Here is a 23,499-nt window from a genome sequence, read left to right as displayed (position 1 = left end):
GTGCGAGGCAGGAACAATCGTGAGCAGAGCGCCAGATCTTTGCTAGCGAAGCAACACCGTGTCCTTTAATTATTAACAATACAGATTATTTAAATGAAGTTAAAGTTTTATCTGTATAATATAATAAACATATTTTGCTGCATTTCATCTTAAAAATGATATCGTCATCATATGTAAATACACTCTTTATAAAGTGGCTCAGGTTGTGCGATATTATAACTGTAGTGCAAGTTTACAGTGTGGTGATTGTACTTATAAGTACAGACAGTTCTACAAGGAGCACTTGGACTGATTGAGTGCATTTTGAGTTCTTGAGATGAAACTCATTCTGAACTGCGATGTCCGTACAGGAAAGGTTTGAAGTGTTTGTCATATGAGAAACAGTTCAAATAGGAAGCATGGCTGAGGCAGTGTGTGCTTGATGCTGCATACTGATAATTCTCTTTCCGATCAGCTTCTCCGAGTGGTGCAGTGAGAGTAATATGGAAAAAGATGATCTGATGTGGCAACCCCTAACGGGAGCAGCTGAAAGAAGAAAAAGAAGAAGGTGGTGCAGTGAGAGTAACAACATTAAAGCAGCTATGGTATTTAGAATAGTTTGACCATTCCGTGGACCATTATATTGATACTGGTTAATTAAAATCAGATGCATTAAACTAATAAACAATACGCGGTCAGTTTCAGTGTATTTATAAAGCCGCATCAGGAAAAGAAAGGATAACCACACAGGAACAGTAGCACTACTTTGACGCTGGGTGCCGCCAGTCTGCAAAACCGAGCGGAGAACTTGCGTACGACAAGGCATGAGGTACCGTGGAAATGTGTGTGGCTTTACGCCAATTTTAGGTTTTATACATCATGATTTGAACGTGGAAACGTTCTTGGGCAACATTTCTGTGCGTATGCACAGTTTATACATGAGGCCCCAGGACTGTAAAGACTTGGACCTTTGTTCTTTTGCAAAGATATCGGGAGAGCCACACACCCCTTTCCAGTGACCTCATGACCCCAAATGCTCTCCCAATTTGTCTATCAACTTCATAGGAAGAGTAACCAGAGACATGAATGTCCCTGCCAAAGTAAATACACACACTGCTGCTGGATGTGCCCAAGTGGTCAATAAAGGTCTGAATCTTGGTTTTTATCCAGGACATTCACAAGCCCAGACTCCTTGCTTAGTCAAGAGCTTCATCACAGCCTCCATTGACTTAGCGAAGATCAAAGCATCATCAACAAAGTCAAGATCAGTGAATTTCTCTTCACCAACAAATCCCCCACAAGAGAGATTAACTGATCTTGACTTCACATTTGTTGCGGCTTTCCTTAAATTAAACTGAAGCATCCTGTGCTATTTAGTAAGGAAAGTCTCTCTCATTTCACGACTTGCAGAAGTACACGGCTCATTACCAGTAAGTTTAACACATACCACGGCACTGGAACAATTTTACACTTCTCATAACGATGCAAATGAACAGTGTGCTAAAAAACAACAAAGTGATACTGTTTTGAGCAGTATAGTCATATATACCTGGTAGGTCAACCGAACAGCTGCATTAGGCAAATGAGGCCCTAAAGATCTGTCTTGGCTTTCGTCCCCAAATTCTTTTTTTCTATGAGCACCTGCAAAATAAACAAACAAATTATAAAATAAAGGTCGATGAATCTTTGTGAGAAACATGGAGGCATTAGGATCAGATGCCAGAAAGCACCTCAATTGGCTCCACTTGATGCAGAAAGTCAGCGTCTCTACTCCCAGCCTCTCCCTTATGTCTGTGCTTCTCATCCTGTTTCTAAGGGAGAGCCCCGCCACTCAGAAGAGCAAGCTGATATTGGCCACTTGTACTTGCAATCTTGTCCTCTCAGTTATTGCCCGAAGCTCATGACCATAGGGTAGGGATGTAGATTGACTGGTAAACAGAGCTTCTTTTTCACCAGTAGAGATTGTTAAAGCGACCACATAGCTGTGCTTGCTGTCCCAATCTGTCTGTCAATCTCACCATCCCCTTTCCTCTCAGTCATGAACAAGACAAAAAGATATTTAAAGCTCCTCCACTTGAAGCAATAACTCACTTCCCACTCAGAGGACAGTTCACCTTTTTCGCACTGAGAACTATGGCCTTAGATTTGGAGGTGCTGAGCCTCATCCCTGACACTTCGCACTCAGCTGCAAATCATTGCAATGCATACTGGACTTCACAGCCTGATGAAGTCAACGGGACCACGTCATTTGCAAAAAGCAGTGACGCAGTTCCAAGGCCATCGACTGGACCCCCTCCCCAGCGGTGCCTTGATACCCTGTCCATGAAAAACACAAGCAGGATAGGAGACAAAGCACATTAATTACATGTCTTGGGAAATATGTGGCCAAGATTGGGAAACTTACGGGTCAATTTAGTATATTCTGTAATAATTTACAAGCATGGCAAAACCTTTTCCTCCCATTTGTAAATATTACAACATGTACTTTTAAAAATTTACACTGCATAAACAATGTTGAATACTAAGTTACTTTAGGAGAAATCATACAAAATGGAGCTTTGTAGAGAGGGTTTTATGAATAACCACTCACCATTCCGACATACCTTCTAATGCAAATAATAATTCTAGAAATCTACCAGTATCAAATGACCATTTATATGGGCACAGTCGTCACTCCCAATTATGCATTTATTTCCTTAAGTACTCAAAAGATTCCTTCTTGGATCTGTAACAATGGCACTGTGTTGTTTTTGGTCACTTTAATATTTGGTACTCCAACTTCAGACTAGGTCTTTAAATGGATTTCCCAGCACAGCGAGTTCTGGGTCTAAAGTCAGAACACACATCTTTATAAAACCATTAGACATGAAAATGACACCTTCTTAATTATACAGTAAATATGCATTGCTCACCAGATGCATCCCTGATCACTTCTTTTTGGCTAGGTGCACCAATGGGGTAAAGCAATCCTGCCATAGACAGCATGCCCTGAATAGCTTCTTCTTCCATACTTTGCGAGGTAGGACGTTCTCTGTAATTGAAACATTTAATACCTTCAAAATCAAACAGCTACACATAGAATCAACAAAATGCTTTAAAAATGAAACATTTTTGAAGGAGAATGCAATGATTAAATATTTAAATGGTGAGAAAAGCTATACTTACTGAAACAAGTAAATATATACACATACTATCTGTGGGATGAGCACTTGTTTATAATAAGATTTTACATTACAGTTCAAAAATCTATTATGTATCCACAAACACATTAGCGCTACCACCTCAATTTGGCGCCATGTTCTTACAAGGGGCCCATTACTTCACCAGTGCTATGCTGTTACCTGAAGCACTACAGCAGTTTCCGTTACTCGCAGACCACACTAAGATTTACCTAAGCAGGTTTCTCACTAAATGTGTATATAGATAAACGTATCCATCACAAATGTGGCTAATTCAGAAGTTCAAATGAACTTTCTACAGAACATCAAGCAGCTTTATATTTAAAAGACCACCATTTTACACATTAGTATTCTAAAGTAATGTCTTAAGCCTTCATCTGAATTTTCACATCAAGATCATTGACATCTGCAAAGCAATATTAATAATCTAGTAAAATTTGTGGGGGTCTTCAAATATCAGCAGAATGAAAGAAGAATCCTCATGCTGAAGAATTCATTACCTCTTATTGATATGGAAGTTCCTTTTTTTCGTTTGACTACATGCTGAATGATACACGCTCATCATTTCACAGATGTGCTGCCTGCGAAATTGTGCTGTGCTTTTGGATAAACACGAATATCAACTCTATCTTTGATATCTCCGTCTTTCAAAACTATTATCGCTGACAATTCGTCACATGATGGTTTATTATGCATGTGAGCATGATCTCTCGGATTCATATAGAAATCCAAGAAAACTTCTTTGTCCATGTTTTTCAGATAAATTTCGTATAAAGTGCGATAGTTTTGGACGTATGGATTTACACCCATTATTGGCTGATCGTTTCACTCGTTTGATTCTATGTTGCATTGCTTATCTGTGATCATAAATATAAACTTAACCGAACGGTTATTTCTTGGAAATTAAACTTGTAGTAGCTCTGTCAAATCATTAAACTTGTAGTAGCTTTGTCAAATCACCTATGTCCATATATTCAATCTCTTTTTGCTGTTACGTTATTTCACCGAGTAATAATTTCTGTTTGTTAGCACTAATGAGATCTTTACTATCAGTTTTTTGAGACTTTTGAATTTTAGTACTTTCATTATCTCTAACCTCCTCTGCATGTGTATCACACCAACGTTTTTGAACCTCTTTACGACGTTCTACTTTGTCTTCTACTCTTTGTCTTTTCTTCTTCTATTGTTTGTCTTTTATTTCCGCCCCAGCTTGGACCTGATAGGTTTTCAATTCATTTCTTGGCACAAAGTCTTTCCTCGAGGGACGTGAAATTATCTCTCTGAAAATGTCTTTTCTCATCCCAAGATTTTTTTTTTATATAATAGACTGGAGAGAAATCTTTATTATAGCTCTAGTAGGAGCAAAAAAAGCACTTGCTGGAGACTACATATGCCCATCACCTTAAATTGAAATTTCTTGCTTCCTGACTTTCTCTCTGATAACAGTTGATAAATTCTAAATTCAGTGTATTATAATCTCTAATCTCTCCCCGTTATTTGGTGCTAAAAACACTGTTCTTTTTTGCCAGAATGCTTGCATGTCCACAATGAAAGCCACAAGTTCAAAAAGACAGAACAGTTGCTATAAAAACCTAAACTGTGCTACCATTTGTACCTTCTCTTGGAATGAAAAAAGCAAAGCACTTGCTAATGGGTTTATGGTACCTCAGATGTTAGAATTCATTCTGCTTTGCATGTACTAATAATGAGCATTTTTTTTATTCCGTTTCCTATAGATTTTGTATAATAAACATTACAACTTCTATAAATAGTGCCAAATCTGAATTTTGGGAATAATTTAATTTTTACAGATCAAAATAAAGATCACAGTGGAGTAGGGCTGGGTGATAAAGAAAAAAATCTTATCACTATAATATTTTTCATATCAGTTGATATCGATATAGAGAGGGAGGTTGAGAGCAATATGCTGATTAGAGTGTGTTGCTGCACTCACCACACGATGATACCACCTCAGACTGGGACCCAAGTGCAACTGTGCAACAGGTGAGACCTCAACAGCACACTGCTTTTTTTTTTTTTATGGTGGCTAGAGTGCCAATTCTGCCAGCAACCCCAACATTTTTCCCTGCAGGACTGGATGCACAGTAACGTCATACTCAGGATAAAGCTCAAGGGCCTAATAGAGTCACTGCTGGGAATTGAACTGGCAACCTTTCAATTACCAGCGCAGATCCCTCAGCCTCAGAGCCACCACTCTGCCTTATATCAATTATATATCACAATATAAATAACTTAGTCAATCCTTTTCAATCCTTAGTGAGATATGAAAGTATCAAAAGATTAATTTTGGTTTAAATATCTATTTTCTGTCAGAAGTCAAACATGACAAATTTACTGTAGATTATACAACTGTATTTCAATTAAATAAAATAGGTATAATAGTAACCTAAAGTCTTAATTCTGATCAGTCAAAAGCAGCAGAACACAAGCAAAATACACAATTAAATTCTTAAGTCAACTCCAAATAAATAAAATCATAATTCTAAAAGCTTATATCTAAAACTAAAATCTTAAAGCTTTCAAGTTTTACAAGAACATAAGTAAATTCTTCAGTTTCAGTATTGTGGGTGGAAGCCAGAGTCTGGGAAATTAAATTTAAACAAAACGTAGGGATAGGGAGATCTCTTACAATTAATTTGCCTAAGCAGTTAGGATGCATGAATATACTGTCTTGCATGCAGTTCTTCTCAAGATTGCAGAGCCAGGAGATGGTCTTACATCCACAATGGTGGAAACAGCATTAAAAAGGAGAGTACAAAGGGAAGTTTGACATTTGGCAGTCATTTTCAATTGTTGTTGATGGCGTCATTTGCTTGTTGTGATAAATGTGCTAACATACAGTGGACACAAGTCAGGCAGCTCAGGTTTAAATCGCCACGCTTGTGCAGTAGAACAGGGTCAAGCTACACTGATATTCTCTCCAAGCCTGTCAAAAGTAACAACTAATGTTAAATGTGTGGATTTTGTTTGCAAGGATATAGGGGCTTTATGGCACAGAGTCTGGCGAGGACTACAGTATATTCAACTTGAGCAATACCTGGTTGACATGGCAGCCAAAACTAGAAAGTCTGAAGTTTAAAGAGATGAATGTATTGTGGCACATGGTTGACAAAGCCAAAAACTAAGAAAGGGTATTGTATATGACATGTTAGAGACCGTTAATTATGAGTGTGCTGTCACAACTGATATTTGGACCAAAAACTTTAAGAAAACCTCTTTCGTATCTGCTACTATCTACCATCTATTATATTAATGAGAGCTACAATCATGTGTCAAGAGTGCTTTCTGCAAGTCTGTTTAAAGCAAGCACAATTAAAATGGGTGGAAACATTTGTGCTTTATTGTTTAACAAATAAGAGCTTGTTAGGAGCAAACACGATCACCGCCTTGCATGGCTACACCAGACTAAACTGCAGTGCCCACATTCTCAATACAATTCTCTCAAATGCTTTTACACCAGCAGTGTTGGAGAAAGCACCTGAAGTTGAACAGCTTCTGGCTAAAGTAAAAAAAAAAAACGTTATTTTAAACATACTAGGCAACAAGGTAAGCTTACAAAATCACTCAAATAGGTCTGTGGAGACAAGACATAGTGCTGAATTCAGTGTTGCAGCAATTTGACGATTGGCCAAATCAACAAAACAAAAACAACTCTGGTCTCTTTTCTGAAACCGTTCAAAGATGCGACGACCGACTTAGAATGAGAGATTACTGAAAGAACTTGTCAACAAACAGTTTAGAACCAACTCTTATCCACATGCTCTACAAAGTAGCAACATTTCTCAACCCAAAGCATCTGTTTCTATATCTTTTATTTAGGAGAATTGCAAAGTCAAAGGAACAAGAAGAGATTTGTAATAATCACAATTTAATGCAAATGCACTAAATTAATCGGTGCAGTGAAATTCACTGGTCAGCCAGTAGTACTGTAATTCCCTATTTCCTCACAGGGCTTATAGGCAGACTAGGAGATGCTGGTATGTTCACAGTGCTTTGCTTGGTTACTGTGTACTTGTATTGATAAGTAAAAAGTACTCCGAGAAAGTGGGGAGTGTTTTGTTAATCTACCAGTAACATGCCAAATGGAAAAGCCTAAGTTTAAGCTTAAACCATACATGTGCAACTTGTACATATACAGTGCCCGACCACATTTCTGTGGAATGAGCAGAAATTAACAACATACTGTAGTACTTTATTTCAATATAGAATAATAATTGGTTTCCTATTTACAAAGCTTTAAGAAGACATTCTGCATACATGGCTCTTTTTTTAATCTTTTCGATGAAAAAGACATGCAAGTCCCATTGGAAGATCTGTATTAAATACCGACGGAGCAAAGTTGTCACAAAAATGTGAAAAGGGCATTTGGGCCAAAAAGCGGAAACCTTCAGCTACCTCCTTGGATAAGATCCTGTTAAACAGGCTTATCAACCACACATTACTTTTTTCCTTAATGGAAGCATTGTGTAATGCAGACGAGAGTGGCACAATACGGTTAGGGTGCGGGTGGGAGAGGGACAAATTAGGCCAAGTGGATGGGCAGTCCTGCACAGACCTCTACTCGAAGGCAAAAAAAAACACCAAATGCACAAGAAATTCCCATTAGTGCAGCACCTGCTTGGGTCTGGGACTGTAAACACTGCATTGTGTGTGTTCTAAAGGACAGCACTGATTCAGAGGGGACAAAAGGAGTAGTGGTATTACTTGTCTTTGTGGGAACATGATTTCAACACAATTTGCAGGGCATGCTACTCTGCTTCTTATCAGACTTTAAACAGCCAAAATACCTTTACACTACCAAATATCTTGGACCCTTCTTTCCAACAATGTTCTCATCTTTTGAGCCATGGGCTGTGTCCATTGGGGTGAATTCTTTGGTAAAGCTGATTTTTTTAATCTGAGACTTTGATAACATCTTCACTTTTATCTCGCTCCTACTCCTGACGGACTGACGTGCATGGCCTCTGTAGCACATGTGCTGCTGCTGCCTGCTGCTACTCCTAATATACTCGGCGCTGTGTGCGTCAACCTATCCTGATGTGGCTGTAACTCTACTCCAGCCACACGGTTGGTTCGGAGTGGCAATATTCTCATTATCATTGGCTTTTCGTGTTGTCTGTCAAAACATGGATAGAATGAGTTCTATAAATGTTGTACCGACCACGTGTTCTATTTCTATTGAGGAAAAGTTATTTTGTGATAATTATCTTTATCCTATTATTGATTAAGAAGAATGAAAATAGCACACGACATGTGATACAGTTGCTGATAGCTGCGGTCACCTTTTCAGTGGTTTATCTTGGTCTTCGTGTTTCTGATTAGGCTGGTACAGATCCATATCATCTCCTGGATCCTTTTCGATTTTCCTGTTGGAGGACACTTCCTCCTCATCAGCTTCCTCTGACGAACTGTTGGTGTCTTCATCAGAAGAATTTTTCCGCTTTGAAATAAAATCACAAATACTGGTAAGTCACAGTACTGACTGAGATACACTATAATTTATCAAAGTCAATCACCCACAAAAAACAATACCAAGAGTAATTTACTGGTTGACAATCAGACGATGCAGTGCTAATGGCTTGTGTCACAGGTTTCACATGGGCACACTGCTCAAAATCTCAAGGGTCTCCATTTTAAAAATACAAACACTTGAGCGAATAGAACAAAAAAATACCTGAGGCAAGAAATTATCTTCGGATTCTGCTTCTGAGTCTGACAAGTCAGAGTGTCCCGATACTCCATTCCTGAGTTCTGATTTAACACTTTCAAAAAACACTGCAATATATTAAAAAAGAAAAAAGAAAACGAAAAGAACATATCTATTAATTAAAAATACCAAAATAAATATCCAAAAGATCCAGGGGACTTAAAACAGCATCTTCAAACAATGTGTAGGATTATCCCCAACAATAAATGAAAAATACAGTTAGGACAAAGTAAATTCTTACATAACACAGAAACATTTTGACACAAAGTCCAACATGGAAAAGTAGTTTCAAAAGTTATTATTTTTGTGTTTTAGAAGTCTGCTTTACTGTCTACTTATTCTGTGAGCAGCTGCTTTGAATACCTACATAGAAGACAGGGTTTCTATTTTTGTGTCTCTTTAGCAATTTGCTTAATAGAAATACAAAAAGTCTTAATGTCAAAGGGCAGAAAGAGAGACTTGAAATTAAATTAAATGAAAAGTCACTTGTACTTCTCTCTCTATCTCCACAGTGAAACAACAGTAATATAAAGGTCGTACTGTTCAATGGTTTTCGTTTCTCTTTCGTTTTACTCTTCCTCTTCTCCAGCTCTATTTCCAAATCTTCCCCTTCATCCTTAATCTTCAGCACCTCTTGCGTCTTTTCCTTGACATCCACAGGCATGCGGTCAGCAGTAAACAGGCTTTTGTTTTCTACCTGATGTCGCTCATCTCTGGAGAGAGAAAATCCCCTCATATTATTTACTGTAGCATTACAAGATAAATAAAATTGAAGAACAGCTAAAAAAGGCATAGCAAAACATTTGCTAAATCCTGTTAGTGTTTTTTTCCCAAGATACTGCGTATCTATTAGAAAAAAACACACGTATGACGTATTAGCAATGTCGTACTAACATTGTAATTCTGTTATTTTTAAAAAAAGCATCTAACCCATATGGTCCTGAGCTGTTGCCATGATGTACAGTGATTGTAATTCTTGTACCAGATGCTTGATATTACAGTTTCTCCAAAACGGTTTACATGCAAAAATTAGTATTGGTGAAAAATCTCACACCATTACCTCAGCTGTCCAAACTACTAACACTTTTCACATGTTTTAACATGATAGAATTTGGTGGCACCACATCCTCAATTCAGAAAGCTTGACAGTCAGTACAGTTAACTTAAGGCATCTCAGCCAACGCTCAATGCTGCATTCCATTTACCGTGGAATTCGGATGTCTGAAATGGGAATGACATCAAACACAAATTCATCATGTTCCAGTAAAAAAAAAATTCAGAAAACCAACATGGACACGTCCAGGAAAACATCCAATGTCCTTGCTTCATCGGAGTAAATGGCAGTTGTTAACACCACATTTTGTGGTATTTTGCATATCCAAACACAGTATCAACATGTCTACAGATTAAAGTTGGACAGTACTGTGTGCACAACTGATTTAATGAGACACAAATAGACAAAAGTGTTAATAAACAACATGGTACTAAACCTTTCACAAAAGTTCATGGTGTACGTCACCATTTTGGATAGTGGGATTGACAAATCAGACTCAACTTCAAGGGGCATTGCAGTAGAAAATTCCGACTAATTCAGAAATGCCACTTCAAATGGAACACAACATCAGTTAACATATCTTCCCTTCTTGAGGTGTAAACGCTGAATATCGCAATCAGAATGTCAGAACAAACAAATGGGGCCACACGTGTTTACTGCACGTTTTAGAATCATGTGCCATAGCAAAGCTGGAAAACAAAGGGATGTAAAAGGTCATTACAAAAGAAATTTGGAAACTTTAGTTGACAATGCCTTGTCAATGGATTGATGATAAAGAAAGCTGGGCCATGTGTTCAACCCTATCTGAGCATCCTTCATGGCTCCATTTATACTCTGGGCTAAAAAACTATTTACTGCTATCTGCTGTAGACAAGGATGGTACTTTCCAGTACTGCCCTATACAACAGTGCACAACTTTTATTCTCTTTAGTGTGCCTTTAGCTATACTTCTACTGTAATATTCCAATGTTCCATATAGAACTACTGTAAGAGAGGAGAAACTACTGTGTGCACTGCATACATATTGTAGGACGAAATGTTCTTAAGACTTGTATTCCTGGTTTGTAAAATGGATGACTGTTGCACAACAGTAGCTGTTTTACGGTATATTTGCAGAAGTAAGAGACAGCTACCTCATGGAAGTAGGAACAGCAGCACTTGCCTGATGAAAATGAAACTGCAATAGTAAATATGGTCACAGTCAACAATGTCATTCATTTATGTGAAATTAAGAACAGTCTCATTAAAGAGCAAAACCTCTTAAGGAACTGATCAAACCAGCATTGAATATATTCACCTCATCCTGTGTCACAGAAAAATGTGAATGAAAAAGAATTCAGAGTTAAGAATCAATCCTTACAATATGTATAGGTAAGTCCGACAGTATTTTTGGTGAGGTAGTTTTTTTTTTTTTTCTGCATACAGGACAGATGATGATGACTTATTGTTGCAGTGCTATAGTAATGCATTTACCATAGTGATTTACAGTGTGCTAGGAATTTCCACATCACTGGAATACTGTATGTGTAAACATATCTTTGGTAGTGGAATTGTGAGCTTCACAGCAGAGACTCCCCACACCAGTACATCTTTATCAATGAGGCAGGTTTTAACCTCACAAAAAGGAAAAGAACATTTTTAGGCAGAAGGTAATTCTAACACTGTGCACCTCCATATCCATCATGGATTCATCCACCATTGTGCCTTCTTACGTCATTATAACTGTGCATGCTCTGGCTTTTCTTACTCACCTTCAGGATTACACAGTATACTTCACCAAGATCAAAGGAGAAGTGGCAGCCAAAGCATTCATACTACTTTGTCATGCTGTTGTGGTGCACAACTGGTTCAATGACCATCCCAATTTTTCTGTCTCTAGTGGGATATTTCCCAAATCCATAGAGAAGTCTCTCTGCGCATGGGGGTAAGTTGGTATATGACAAGAATCTCTAGGAGGAGAAAAACCTACTGCAAATGATGGAGGAAGCCTGTGGGGACACTGCACTGGGGTCTTTGTACGAGTGGGTAAGACACATAAGAGGGCACAAGTCCCAGCTGCCTTTCCAAGGTAATTAAAGTGATGACGCCTGGCCCAGACTACAGATGAGAGGCTAAAGAAAATAATGAGGCTGGCTGAGTCATGTGAATGAATTGTGTGTACCAACTTTTACTGTTTTTAAAGTATAGTGTTTTGCCGATTACTGTACATTGGAAATGTTAACGTATTTTACTTTTGACTTGTGTTATTTTATAGTAGTTTTCATGCAGTATCTTTGATGTATTGTACAGAATATATATTTTTTTAAATCTATATATTAATATTTTCCTTGTACCTAGAACACTTCCATATTTTATACTGATGGCAGTAGTCTGTAAGACACACCTCAATCATTCATGACTCACTGCAGTAACAGGTTTTCATAGGAGTGCTCTGAATTGATCCCACCAATGTGTAATCAGTGGGTAATAAGTACACTCTGCACAAACACAGGTTGGCTTGACCCCGTGTCTTACAAGTTGAAGGCACCTCCTTTCAGGATCTGTACCCTTAAGCAAGCCTAATGTAAGCATTCTAGCCCACTTCATTTACCTCAGCTATCTACTGCAAAACTCTTGTCTTCCTTCATCCTATGTACATTTCTCTGAATAAGCTGTGACATAAAAAGCTGGTATTTTGGAAAAATATACAGTTAAAAGTGGGTTAAATCTGACCATAAGACATTTGTACAGTAAAGTGAAAACTGAAAATATACTGCATGCATCAAGTATTTAGAATCAAAGAGTTAATATAATGGTTGAGCCATCCATTGCCTACAACAGCATCCACACTACAATGTTTTAATTTGAAAAGCAAACACCAGTCTCCATTTTTACCTTGTGTCCACACCACTCTAGCATTTTTTTTTACCCCTGTAAAAAGAGACTTCTGAAAATGCTCTGTAGAGCCATATACTTCAGAAAATGCCACCTCAGCGTTTCATTGTGGACAGATGAAAATGCCTTTCGGACTCGAATTACATTCTGATTGAGTTGTGCTTATTATGTGGCTCTTCTCTGATTGGATTTTGCTCATTACAGCAACTAGCTGCCTGATTGGTCACACTTCATGGAAGAAAGTCATATTCCAACATAGCAGACACACAGGAGCTGCTTTTTGTGTTGGTTACCTACATGCATCTAAATTTTGTTTTGAACAGTCTGAGCTCTTCAAACGTACACAAAAGGCAAATAATTTACTAGTCTCTGTGGTTATGCAATAATTCCCAATGCTGGCAGCATTACCATAGGCACTAGTGTATTTTTGCCACAAAGATTTTGGATTTTTAGAGAGTGAGCCAAACACTGATGAATACCTAATGCAATTTTGTGCATTTTCTTCACTTTAGCTCTGATTTTAAAAAGGTTTTCATTCTCTAAACAACTAGCAACTTCAAATGTGAGCAAAAATGTCAATGTATGTTCGTAGAATAGTTAATGAAACAGGTAGTTTATGGCAAGCTATTAAAGAATGTAAATATTTCTAATTCATACCCCAAGTGTTACTTTTCAAAAAATGAACAAAGTATGGATTGAGGTAGATAACATGTACTAATATTGTACAGTGAATGGACAGGTGTGTTTGTAACATTAATAAACTATTTAAAGGTATTTGTATGCTAACAGTAAACCCTTTTATATTATATACACATATATAAAAAAAGATATGACATACTTAACAATTTTTCCATTGGAGAGAACCAAACGAATATTATTGTCATTGTTTTTTCTTTCAGAAGCTGAAGGCTGGAAGATCTTGTTAAATTTGCCATTTATACTTGAATTATACAAGATGTCCTGCTGATGAAAAGAAGGATATGTAATTTTAACTGCAATTTCTTTCAAAGTGGTATTATTAACCTATTATGAAACATAACCTCCTCAAATGTACTTAATCTAGTTCAGGGCTGAGTGGGTTGGGATATGTAAATAAATATAACATGCCCATATTAAAAAAGATGCCAAAGACTTGGGAATAATGTGTAAACTCCATAGATAATGGCCAGCCATAGCACTCCAACCTATAATGCTGGATCTGTAAGGCAGCAATAACAACTATGTCAACATACCCACCCTATCATGAAAACATTAAAATCAAATACAATTTACAATATTAAATAAAATAAGGTGCTACAACTTAGGGATATGCCCACCTATGCGGGTAAGGCAAATGTTTAATCCCTGGGTCTACTGCACAACAGGCTTGTACAGAGTGATAGAAGCATTATTAATCAAGTAAGACAACAGCAGCACTTGACAGCCTTTATCCTCATTTTTGAAGAGCTACTGGAGAAAAACAAAAGGACTTTTAATCCGCTTTGTATATGTTAAAAATAGGAAATTAAACTATAGTGTATGCAACAACAGCAAAGAAAAAGCAATACCTCCATATTAATTTCAGTGGAGCCTACCTCATCCCATGAGGCCATCTCCAACCTCCGTAGCACCTCACGTGTGTGCAACTCCAAAATGTCAAGGTTTGAAGGCGTTTTAGTTCCATGGTCTCTGAGCCGCCGAGCATTTCGTCGGGCTTGAGAAGTAGAACCTCTCTCCAGTGTTGACCTTGTAACTGTACCCTGAGATTTAATTGCTTTGTTTCCATTGTGATCCTCCTGTGCAGGAACATATTTTATTATTATCACGATGAAATGATCTGTAAACAATGAATGACATTTTACATGTATTATAATTTGTATTTAACAGTAAGAATGAAAAGGATGTTACCTTGGTGAGTCAATCCATGTCACACTATAACTAACTTTTACACTGTGCAACTTGTGCCTTCTGAAACTCTGTCACTGAAAGTTTGTACATTGTGTTTTCTCATTACCTGGTATTTAATTCTGTGAAACTAAATTATTCTTAGGGCCACACAGTATAATCACTTGAAAAAAAGCAAGTTTAATGAACGGTAAAATGTTTTCTTCCATTAAGGAGGAACCCTGCCTTTTCCGAATATTCCCTAAACAAACCTGTTTGCTAAAATTCTTCATAAATGTAGCCCAGTCTGGTGTGGACAAATGGGTTTGAAAAGTGTGGGTTAATTGGCATCTAAGAGTCACATAGAGAAATAGTCATGTTTTGAGGCAGGACAGAGTCTTTACTATCCTCTTAGCAGCTGTAGAAGTATGCATGCTGTCCAATGACAGACTAGGAAGGAAAAAATTGAGTAATACGTGATGCAAACATTTTTTGAAAATCCTGAATATTACAGATTGTGGGTTTTTTCCATTAAATAAGATACATGTCAAAATCATGTAGATGTGTACAACAAAATTAGAGTAACTTTTAAAGTAACAACGCTGTATAAACATTTAGATCTCATCCTTACATTTATTCATTTTAGATTGTCAATTAATTTTTTGTGGTATTTGGTACACTGTATTAATCCCCAAAACCTTTAATGTGGTTTAAAAAAATAAGCAATTTTCTACTGCCATAAGTGTGAGTCCAGAGAAAATTTCAAGTATTTAAACTTAATATAGTCAAAATAAACATAAAACTTTACCAAAATAACCACAGCAAGACAATCAGTCATTGTAAAATTTCATTTTAAGAGGATTTAAACTATCAAAGTAATGAGGTTAAATTAAGTAATTCTATCATAAAAAAAAAAAACTGATGGATCATGAGTGCCATCTGTTGGTCATTTTGGCTAGCAACACATGCATGTTAGTAGCTCGCAAGAGAAACACCACAGTCTAATGGTATGGCTGCTTGTAATGTGTAATATCCTGTTGTAAACCGTGTATCCCAACACCTAGTCAGTACTAATTGCATCATTGAACAAGAAACGGTTATTAAAGCAACTGACGTTTATGAAAGGTTTAGCAATGACAAGGCGTTCAACTGCAATTTCATCAGCCCAGCAAGTTTCTTCTCCTATTAGAATTGTGAACAGTTAAACTAATCATAGAATTTCTAAATTATTCAAAAATTCAGAATATCTCAGTAATGTGTCCATCAAATTCATTTTCTCATGAAGAATAGGTTCATAAGCCATTTGCTTATGCGGTGTAGGTGCTTCTCCAAGCTAAACTGTGTGAATAAATGGCCATCTTTTTATTTTTCCTGCATTTACTTTGATATAGCAGCATTAGTTGTGAGAACACTTTTCCAATTTTAGTCATTTTTTTTTTAAATAAAAAAAAAAAAGAATCATGGATAGATAAGACATTGAGGCAGTTACTTGCATTGGTGAACTGGAGACATTTTGACTTGGCAGAGGACAAACAGGACACAATTATGCATGAATGGTTTAGTATTATTACAATAAAGTCACATGATAAAAAGCACGCTGAAGAATTACGTGATTAAAATAACCTAAACATTTTTCTAAACAAGTAATCTACATAACCAACAGTTACAAAAAATGCATTTAAATTTTTTGTCAATTACTCTTAAATTGTCGAGCTGTAGCACATAACAGATTTAATTTTTTTTTTCATTTTCTACAGCTCCTTGCAATTTTTGTGAAAGAATACAATATTCTGATAATGGGAAGTATTAGGGAGCTTAATAAAGTTAGTGTGAATGCCTACTGTTGTGACAGGTTATTAGCCAAAAACACCTTTCTTAGAAAAAAGTACAGTCTTGAGTTTAACTTGTTAGATGAATGGAGAGTCTTCTATGATCACAAATCAATGAGCAGAGTTTGAGTAAGTAAATAAATCAGAGGAGTCATGCCTAAAAATAATATTCCTAGAACATGACACTGCCACCAGTATTGACAATGGTGTTAACATAGGTCAGACATAGCCGTTGTATAAACACACATGCCACAGTCACACAGTTATACAACCAGATTCTTAAGAGTGACTTTTCAAATAATGTTCCACATAGGCTACCAGTTGACAAGTGTCCTCAGGACTGTATTTACCATGTCACCTATACAAATCAACAGTCTTAACAATGTCCTTCTATCCTAGATCTCGAATATGGGCAGTAGATTCTGGGTGGTGCAGTATTCCTGCCATTTGTCAAGAAATGATTTGACTATGCTTTATGAAACATTCGGGCAAGGATGAACTGTGACAGAAACTTTCCCAGGTGACGGATTCCTTTCAGATTATATGATAGACCAGTAACAAAAGACTTTTTTGGTTGATAAGGTAGTTTTCTACCACTTCTTGCCAACAATATTCACTTATAGGCCTATTTCTTCTTGAAATCAATCAATGCAAGTGACCACAAGTCGACACATAACTCATAAATCATTGCCACTTCTTCAATAAACTGAATGAAACTGAAACCAAAGTATATTTTAAAGATAAAAACAAATACATTTAATTAGTTTCATCCTGAAATGCATGCAAAATCATCTTGAAATAAATTTCATACAATGCATAAGTGGCAAAAATATCAAACATAAATACTGTGTCATAAAGAGTATGCCCATGGGGAGATACAGGGTACTTTTTAAATGAACAATGGACAGCTTGGGATTGAGCGATCTGAAATACAAGTGACAGGTTCCACAGTAATTTCTACATACTGGAATTTCATGACAAGATCAAACATACACATATGAAGTATATATTACCTACTAGTAAACAACAACACAACCTTTTAATACCACATAATCCAATTTTGTGGCACAATAAATTTGAAAGCCTTTCTGAACATGTTTTTCACTTTGTCATTTTGGGTTAATGAGTGTACATTAATGGATAAGAATGGCAAATGTAGGTTTAATTTGAAACGGATACAACACAATGGAAATGGGTCCGAGAACTTTCTGAATCCATTGTACATCAGCTATAAAATCTGAAATAATGGTGTAACAAATTTAGAAAAACAACATATTACATACATACTGAATGACTAAAAACCATGATTAAATGTACATTGAACGTTTCTCTTTATGATAGCATACTAGGTTAACAAAAACATTGAAGGGCTTCATTACACCTGTGGTACTGAATGTATTTATATCTGCACATAACTTCAGCCTTTCCAAATGTGGCAATATATTTTTCTACTTTGACATCTTGACTTATTCCTCACCTCCTGATATCGGATTTCTTTAGTGAGCTCCTTGATGAGATGGCCAGGCCTGATATGGTCTGGAACTTCACTGTAAGGTTCATTTATCTACAAAGCAACATGAGAAAAACTTATATAGAAGTAGCTATAGTAAGATAGCATCAGATCAATACTACAGATACTATCAAATCCAATCAGTACTCATGACAATGGCTTGACTTAAGTTAAGGTGAAAGAAAAAAAAAAAAGTTAATCTTCGAGGGATTTTTTTTAGTAACAATTAAGAACAAGCCTTATTTTGAGTCACAATATTATCAAAAACACAACTGCAACAAATATAATCACAGTAGGAAAAGTGTAGTAAATATGCAATTTTTTCAGAAGATTAAAAAAAATTACCCTACTTGGAAAAAGAACAATACAAACAATATAAGATGAGTACTGGTGAACAGAAACTAAAGGTAACAAAATATTATATATACAGTGCATCTGGAAAATATTCACAGCGCATCACTTTTTCCACATTTTGTTATGTTACAGCCTTATTCCAAAAAGGATTAAATTCATTTTTTTCCTCAGAATTCTACACACAACACCCCATAATGACAACATGAAAAAAGTTTACTTGAGGTTTCTGCAAATTTATTAAAAATAAAAAAATTGAGAAAGCACATGTAAATAAGTATTCACAGCCTTTGCTCAATACTTTGTTGATGCACCTTTGGCAGCAATTACAGCCTCAAGTCTTTTTGAATACGATGCCACAAGCTTGGCACACCTATCCTTGGCCACTTTCAAAATTGAGCTCAGGTGCATCCTTTTTCCCCTGATCATCCTTGAGATGTTTCTGCAGCTTAATTGGAGTCCACCTGTGGTAAATTCAGTTGATTGGACATGATTTGGAAAGGCACACACCTGTCTATATAAGGTCCCAAAGTTGACAGTTCATGTCAGAGCACAAACCAAGCATGAAGTCAAAGGAATTGTCTGTAGACCTCTGAGACAGGATTGTCTCAAGGCACAAATCTGGGGAAGGTTACAGAAAAATTTCTGCTGCTTTGAAGGTCCCAATGAGAACAGTGGCCTCCATCCGTAAGTGGAAGAAGTTCGAAACCACCAGGACTCTTCCTAGAGCTGGCCGGCCATCTAAACTGAGCAATTGGGGGGGATTAGGGGAAGGGCCTTAGGGAGGTGACCAAGAACCCGATGGTCACTCTGTCAGAGCTCCAGATGTCCTCTGTTGACAGAGGAGAACCTTCCAAAAGGACAACCAACTCTGCAGCAATCCACCAATCAGGCCTGTATGGTAGAATGGCCAGACAGAAGCCACTCCTTATTAAAAGGCACATGCAGCCCGCCTGGAGTTTGCCAAAAGGCACCTGAAGGACTCTCAGACCATGAGAAACAAAATTCTCCGGTCTGATGAGACAAAGATTGAACTCTCTGGTGTGAATGCCAGGCGTCACGTTTGGAGGAAACCAGGCACCGCTCATCACCAGGCTAATACCATCCCTACAGTGAAGCATGGTGGTGGCAGCATCATGCTGTGGGGATGTTTTTCAGTGGCAAGAACTGGGAGATTAGTCAGGATAAAGGGAAAGATGACTGCAGCAATGTACAGAGACATCCTGGATGAAAACCTGCTCCAGAGCGCTCTTGACCACAGACTTGTCCTGCTGAAAGATGTACCATCGCCCAACGACCCTAAGCACACAGCCAAGATATCAAAGGAGTGGCTTCAGGACAACTCTGTGAATGTCCTTGAGTGGCCCAGCCAGAGCACAGACTTGAATCCGATTGAACATCTCTGGAGAGATCTTAAAATGGCTGTGCACCGACGCTACCCATCCAACCTGAGGGAGCTTGAGAGGTGCTGCAAAAAGGAATGGGTGAAACTGGCCAAGGATAGGTGTGCCAAGCTTGTGGCATCATATTCAAAAAGACTTGAGGCTGTAATTGCTGCCAAAGGTGCATCGACAAAGTATTGAGCAAAGGCTGTGAATACTTATGTACATGTGATTTCTCAGTTTTTTATTTTTAATAAATTAGCAAAAACCTCAAATAAACTTTTTTCACGTTGTCATTATGGTGTGTTGTGTGTAGAATTCTGAGGATAAAATGAATTTAATCCATTTTGGAAACTACTAGCTTGGCAAAAAGGTCAAGTGCTTGTGCTGAAATGGAAAGACAAGAAAGATGTTTGTCTTCTTAGCTTTGTATATAATGCAGCTACAGTCACTGTACAGGCAAAAGGCAACAAGCAGGTTACGAAGCCTTGTGCTGTGGTCAACTGCAATAGTACAATGGGCGGAGTAGATCGTGCGGATCAAGAATTGACTTTAGCTTCCGTTATGTGGAGGCAACAAAATACTACAAAATGATATTTCATCATCTGGTGGAACAGTGCATTTGGAAAACTGTATCTCATGCAAACTTAACATGCCAGCTTGAAGAACAAATCATTGCTGCACATCCACCAAGCACACTACCACTAAAGAGACATGGTCAACCTGCCACATAGCGGATCAATCCAGAGTGTCTTATTGGTTTAAAAAAAGAAAAAAAAAAAAACCAAACCTGAACAGCACACTGCACAGGTACAAGTTGTATTCTAAAAACCGATAAATCCGGAAAGAAAATCCAAAAGGAAACACTATTATTGTCCCGACTGATGTTGGATTGTGTCCTTTGTGCTTTAAAATTGACCACAAAAAGGACTCATTTTGAGATCAATATTAGTAGTATTATTGTTAGTTATTTTTGTTATTGTTCATTTCATATTTTTATTCATCATTACTATTTGTATCATTATTATACTTTTGAGATTAAATAAAAAAATTTCCTGCCCAAAAAAAAAGTAATGCTTTTTACTTTTTTTTGGGAATAAAATACAATGCTAAGGATGTTAAATGCAGATGGGAGGGAAAATGTAAAGATTTGATACTTTTTAGATGAACAGCTACTGTATTTAAAGAATGGCCAAAAGTATAGAATAAAAAACAGTTGATACGTTTTAATGCATTTGCACATGAACACTTACATACATGTTAATAATGAAATGTGTAAATGCATATATAGGCATGTATCAGAATCCTGCTAGTTACGAATTCAAGATAGATAATACTGACCTGAATTCATGGGTTTGCATAAATTCATACACTGCTGAATAAATAAATGAATGGAGTATCAGCTCAAATTCTGTAACAAACTAATGAGGAGGCATATGGTGTACAAGTCTCATCAAAATGCTACAAAAGAAAATTCCAGAAGCTGCTTGGAAATGACCAACCATAGTCATATCCCTAGACTAAAGAACTTGTCCTACTCAAACAGGACAAATGAAATACAGCCCCTTTAGTCTTGTGGATCAGGACCTAATACTGGCCTTAAAAATGCTGAAAAGCATTTATAAAATTTATTCTGCAGAAAATTAAAAAAAAAAAATAATCCTATATAGGTGAATGGAATTAGAAACTAATGGGCAAAATTAATTGCTGACATATGAGCGGGGACTATTTTAAAAAAAAAAAAAAAAGCTCCGTAAACTACTACTTATTTAACAAAACAACTGCCAATCCTCAAAAAACAGCTCCACATAAAAACAAGATACTTGTTAAACACTGCTAAAGGAAAAAATATAAAAATTGCAAAAAGAGCAACAGCAAAGAGGTGTTAATAATAAAAAATGTAAAGTGCTTAGAATGATGAAATGTACTTTACAGACGGCATACAGAAAAACCACGTTAAAAAAGGAAAGATGGCTGATGGCTCACACATGACATTTTTTTTCTCTGCATGAACTTTTTCACCCATCATATCTAACATATACAAGTACATCTACAAAACTCTCTAGTTTTGTAATATGCTTCACTTCACAATATTAAAATAAGAAAAATATTTACATATACATAACTTTCTAACATCTTTTTTGTGGTCCTCAATGATATGCTATATACTATAAAAAAAACAGTGTGACATTGACAGTTGTAGCCTCTCACCAGGTGCCAAAAACTAATATTATAGGGTATAACACAGACTGTCACCGGACATGAAATATTCTGTAGTAATAAAATAAAAATTAAGTAATGACTGAGTTTTTTTGAAGGTTTCAATTTATAGAGCACCTTTCCTGGCCCGTAGTGCTAAGCAATCACATGGCAACAGTAAACATCACTGTGCAGAGACAAGTACAACAAACAAAAAAGCAGGAAAACATCATCATTTTAAAACAAAAATAAAAAACAAATTTAAAAAAAAATGCTCTTTGAAAGGCACTTTCTAGAACAGTTTATCTGTGGTTAAGGCACACAAAGCACTTTTTCCACTGTATCCAAAATGAGTTTTCACCAGCTCTTTGATAATAATATAATAAGCTACCACCTATTATACCTGGGTAATTATAAATACACTAAGAGTTAAACTGCATAAATGTACATTATGTGCATATGTATGTGGTTTAATGAGAAAAATATAAGGTAATGCACATTCTTACAAACCATTACTCTTTTAATGAATGCACCAATCCACCAATTCTGGTATTACATAAAGTGCCTTTGACTCTGCTGGTACACAGAAAGACAGAGTGTTCTAATAAACATGAGTACATGGGGACAAATATCATAAGAGTGTGAGGCAACTCTACTATTAATCAAATTTGAAACCAACTACAACAGTGGTTTCTGCATCTGCTTAGGCAACAACTTAGCAGATGCCTTAATCCAAGGGGACTTAAAAATCAATACAAACATGACCCAGCTTAGGGCCTAACAGGAAATAAACCAACAGGCATAAAAAAGAAACAGCAGAGTCCAAAAAGTGAAGTCTTGACAGTTAGGACTAGGACTAGATAATATACAGAATTTCATAAATAAAGCAGTTGATAGTTCCAAAATGTTTTATTACATTACAGATGCAGTTTACACTGACATACGAAGGAAATTAAAGTGCTCTGCAATTTGTAAGACTTGTTTCTGAGACTTTTATACAGCCACTTAAAACAGAAACACAAGCATGAATTATTTTAATATATAAAACCTGTGTTTCACTCTTCACCAGGAAGCTAATTTACTTTTTTGTGGGTTTAAGGAATACAGTGATGTCACAAGCAGTAAAAACAATCTCAGCTATGACGTACAATAACGTCAGGCATTCTTATGATTAGCCAATTGTATTAAGAGCACAGAAAACTTTCAATGAGAAATTAATTAATCTCAAAACTGCAAACAACTATAAAAAGCAATCATTGTAAAAAGAAAACGGTTTTATCTAATTATCCCCAATCAGTATTTTAATTTGCTGAGGGATGCAGGAAGCCAGGTTGTATAGCAGCATCACTGGGTACAAGGAGAGAGCCAATGCTGCAGAGGGCACCAGCCCATTGCAGGGAACGCAGATATGGGTCACTGCAATATTGAACAATTTGAACACAGAAGGAGAAAAAAAAAAAAAAAAAAGATACAAAAGGCCTACATTGGTTGTAATTTATTACTGAGATTTCAAGAATTAATTTATTTTTATTTGGGATAGGATGAATGAAT

General features: G+C 36.7%; 1 protein-coding gene across 4 annotated transcripts in view; it reads right to left on the bottom strand.

Annotated features, from left to right (window-relative positions):
- Positions 1-23,499, bottom strand: part of LOC120533747 (lysine-specific demethylase 7B-like) — an 80,503-nt gene that overhangs the window by 5,035 nt on the left and 51,969 nt on the right. Inside the window, exons 11-18 of one of the 4 annotated variants that reach the window (XM_039760675.1) lie at positions 17,984-18,070; positions 14,362-14,589; positions 13,653-13,777; positions 9,427-9,599; positions 8,854-8,954; positions 8,462-8,619; positions 2,892-3,010; positions 1,529-1,620 (exon numbers count right to left, since the gene is read on the bottom strand). In XM_039760675.1, coding sequence (XP_039616609.1) covers positions 1,529-1,620; positions 2,892-3,010; positions 8,462-8,619; positions 8,854-8,954; positions 9,427-9,599; positions 13,653-13,777; positions 14,362-14,589; positions 17,984-18,070 — 1,083 coding nt within the window. The remainder of the gene's footprint in view (positions 1-1,528; positions 1,621-2,891; positions 3,011-8,461; positions 8,620-8,853; positions 8,955-9,426; positions 9,600-13,652; positions 13,778-14,361; positions 14,590-17,983; positions 18,071-23,499) is intronic. The other 3 variants (XM_039760676.1, XM_039760677.1, XM_039760678.1) reach the window with 3 other exon arrangements.

This window comes from Polypterus senegalus, chromosome 8 (genome assembly GCF_016835505.1).
Source record: "Polypterus senegalus isolate Bchr_013 chromosome 8, ASM1683550v1, whole genome shotgun sequence".
Classification (NCBI taxonomy): Eukaryota; Metazoa; Chordata; class Cladistia; order Polypteriformes; family Polypteridae; genus Polypterus; species Polypterus senegalus.
The sequence above is the reverse complement of the archived record's forward strand: the minus strand, read 5'-3'. Positions and strand labels throughout refer to the sequence as shown.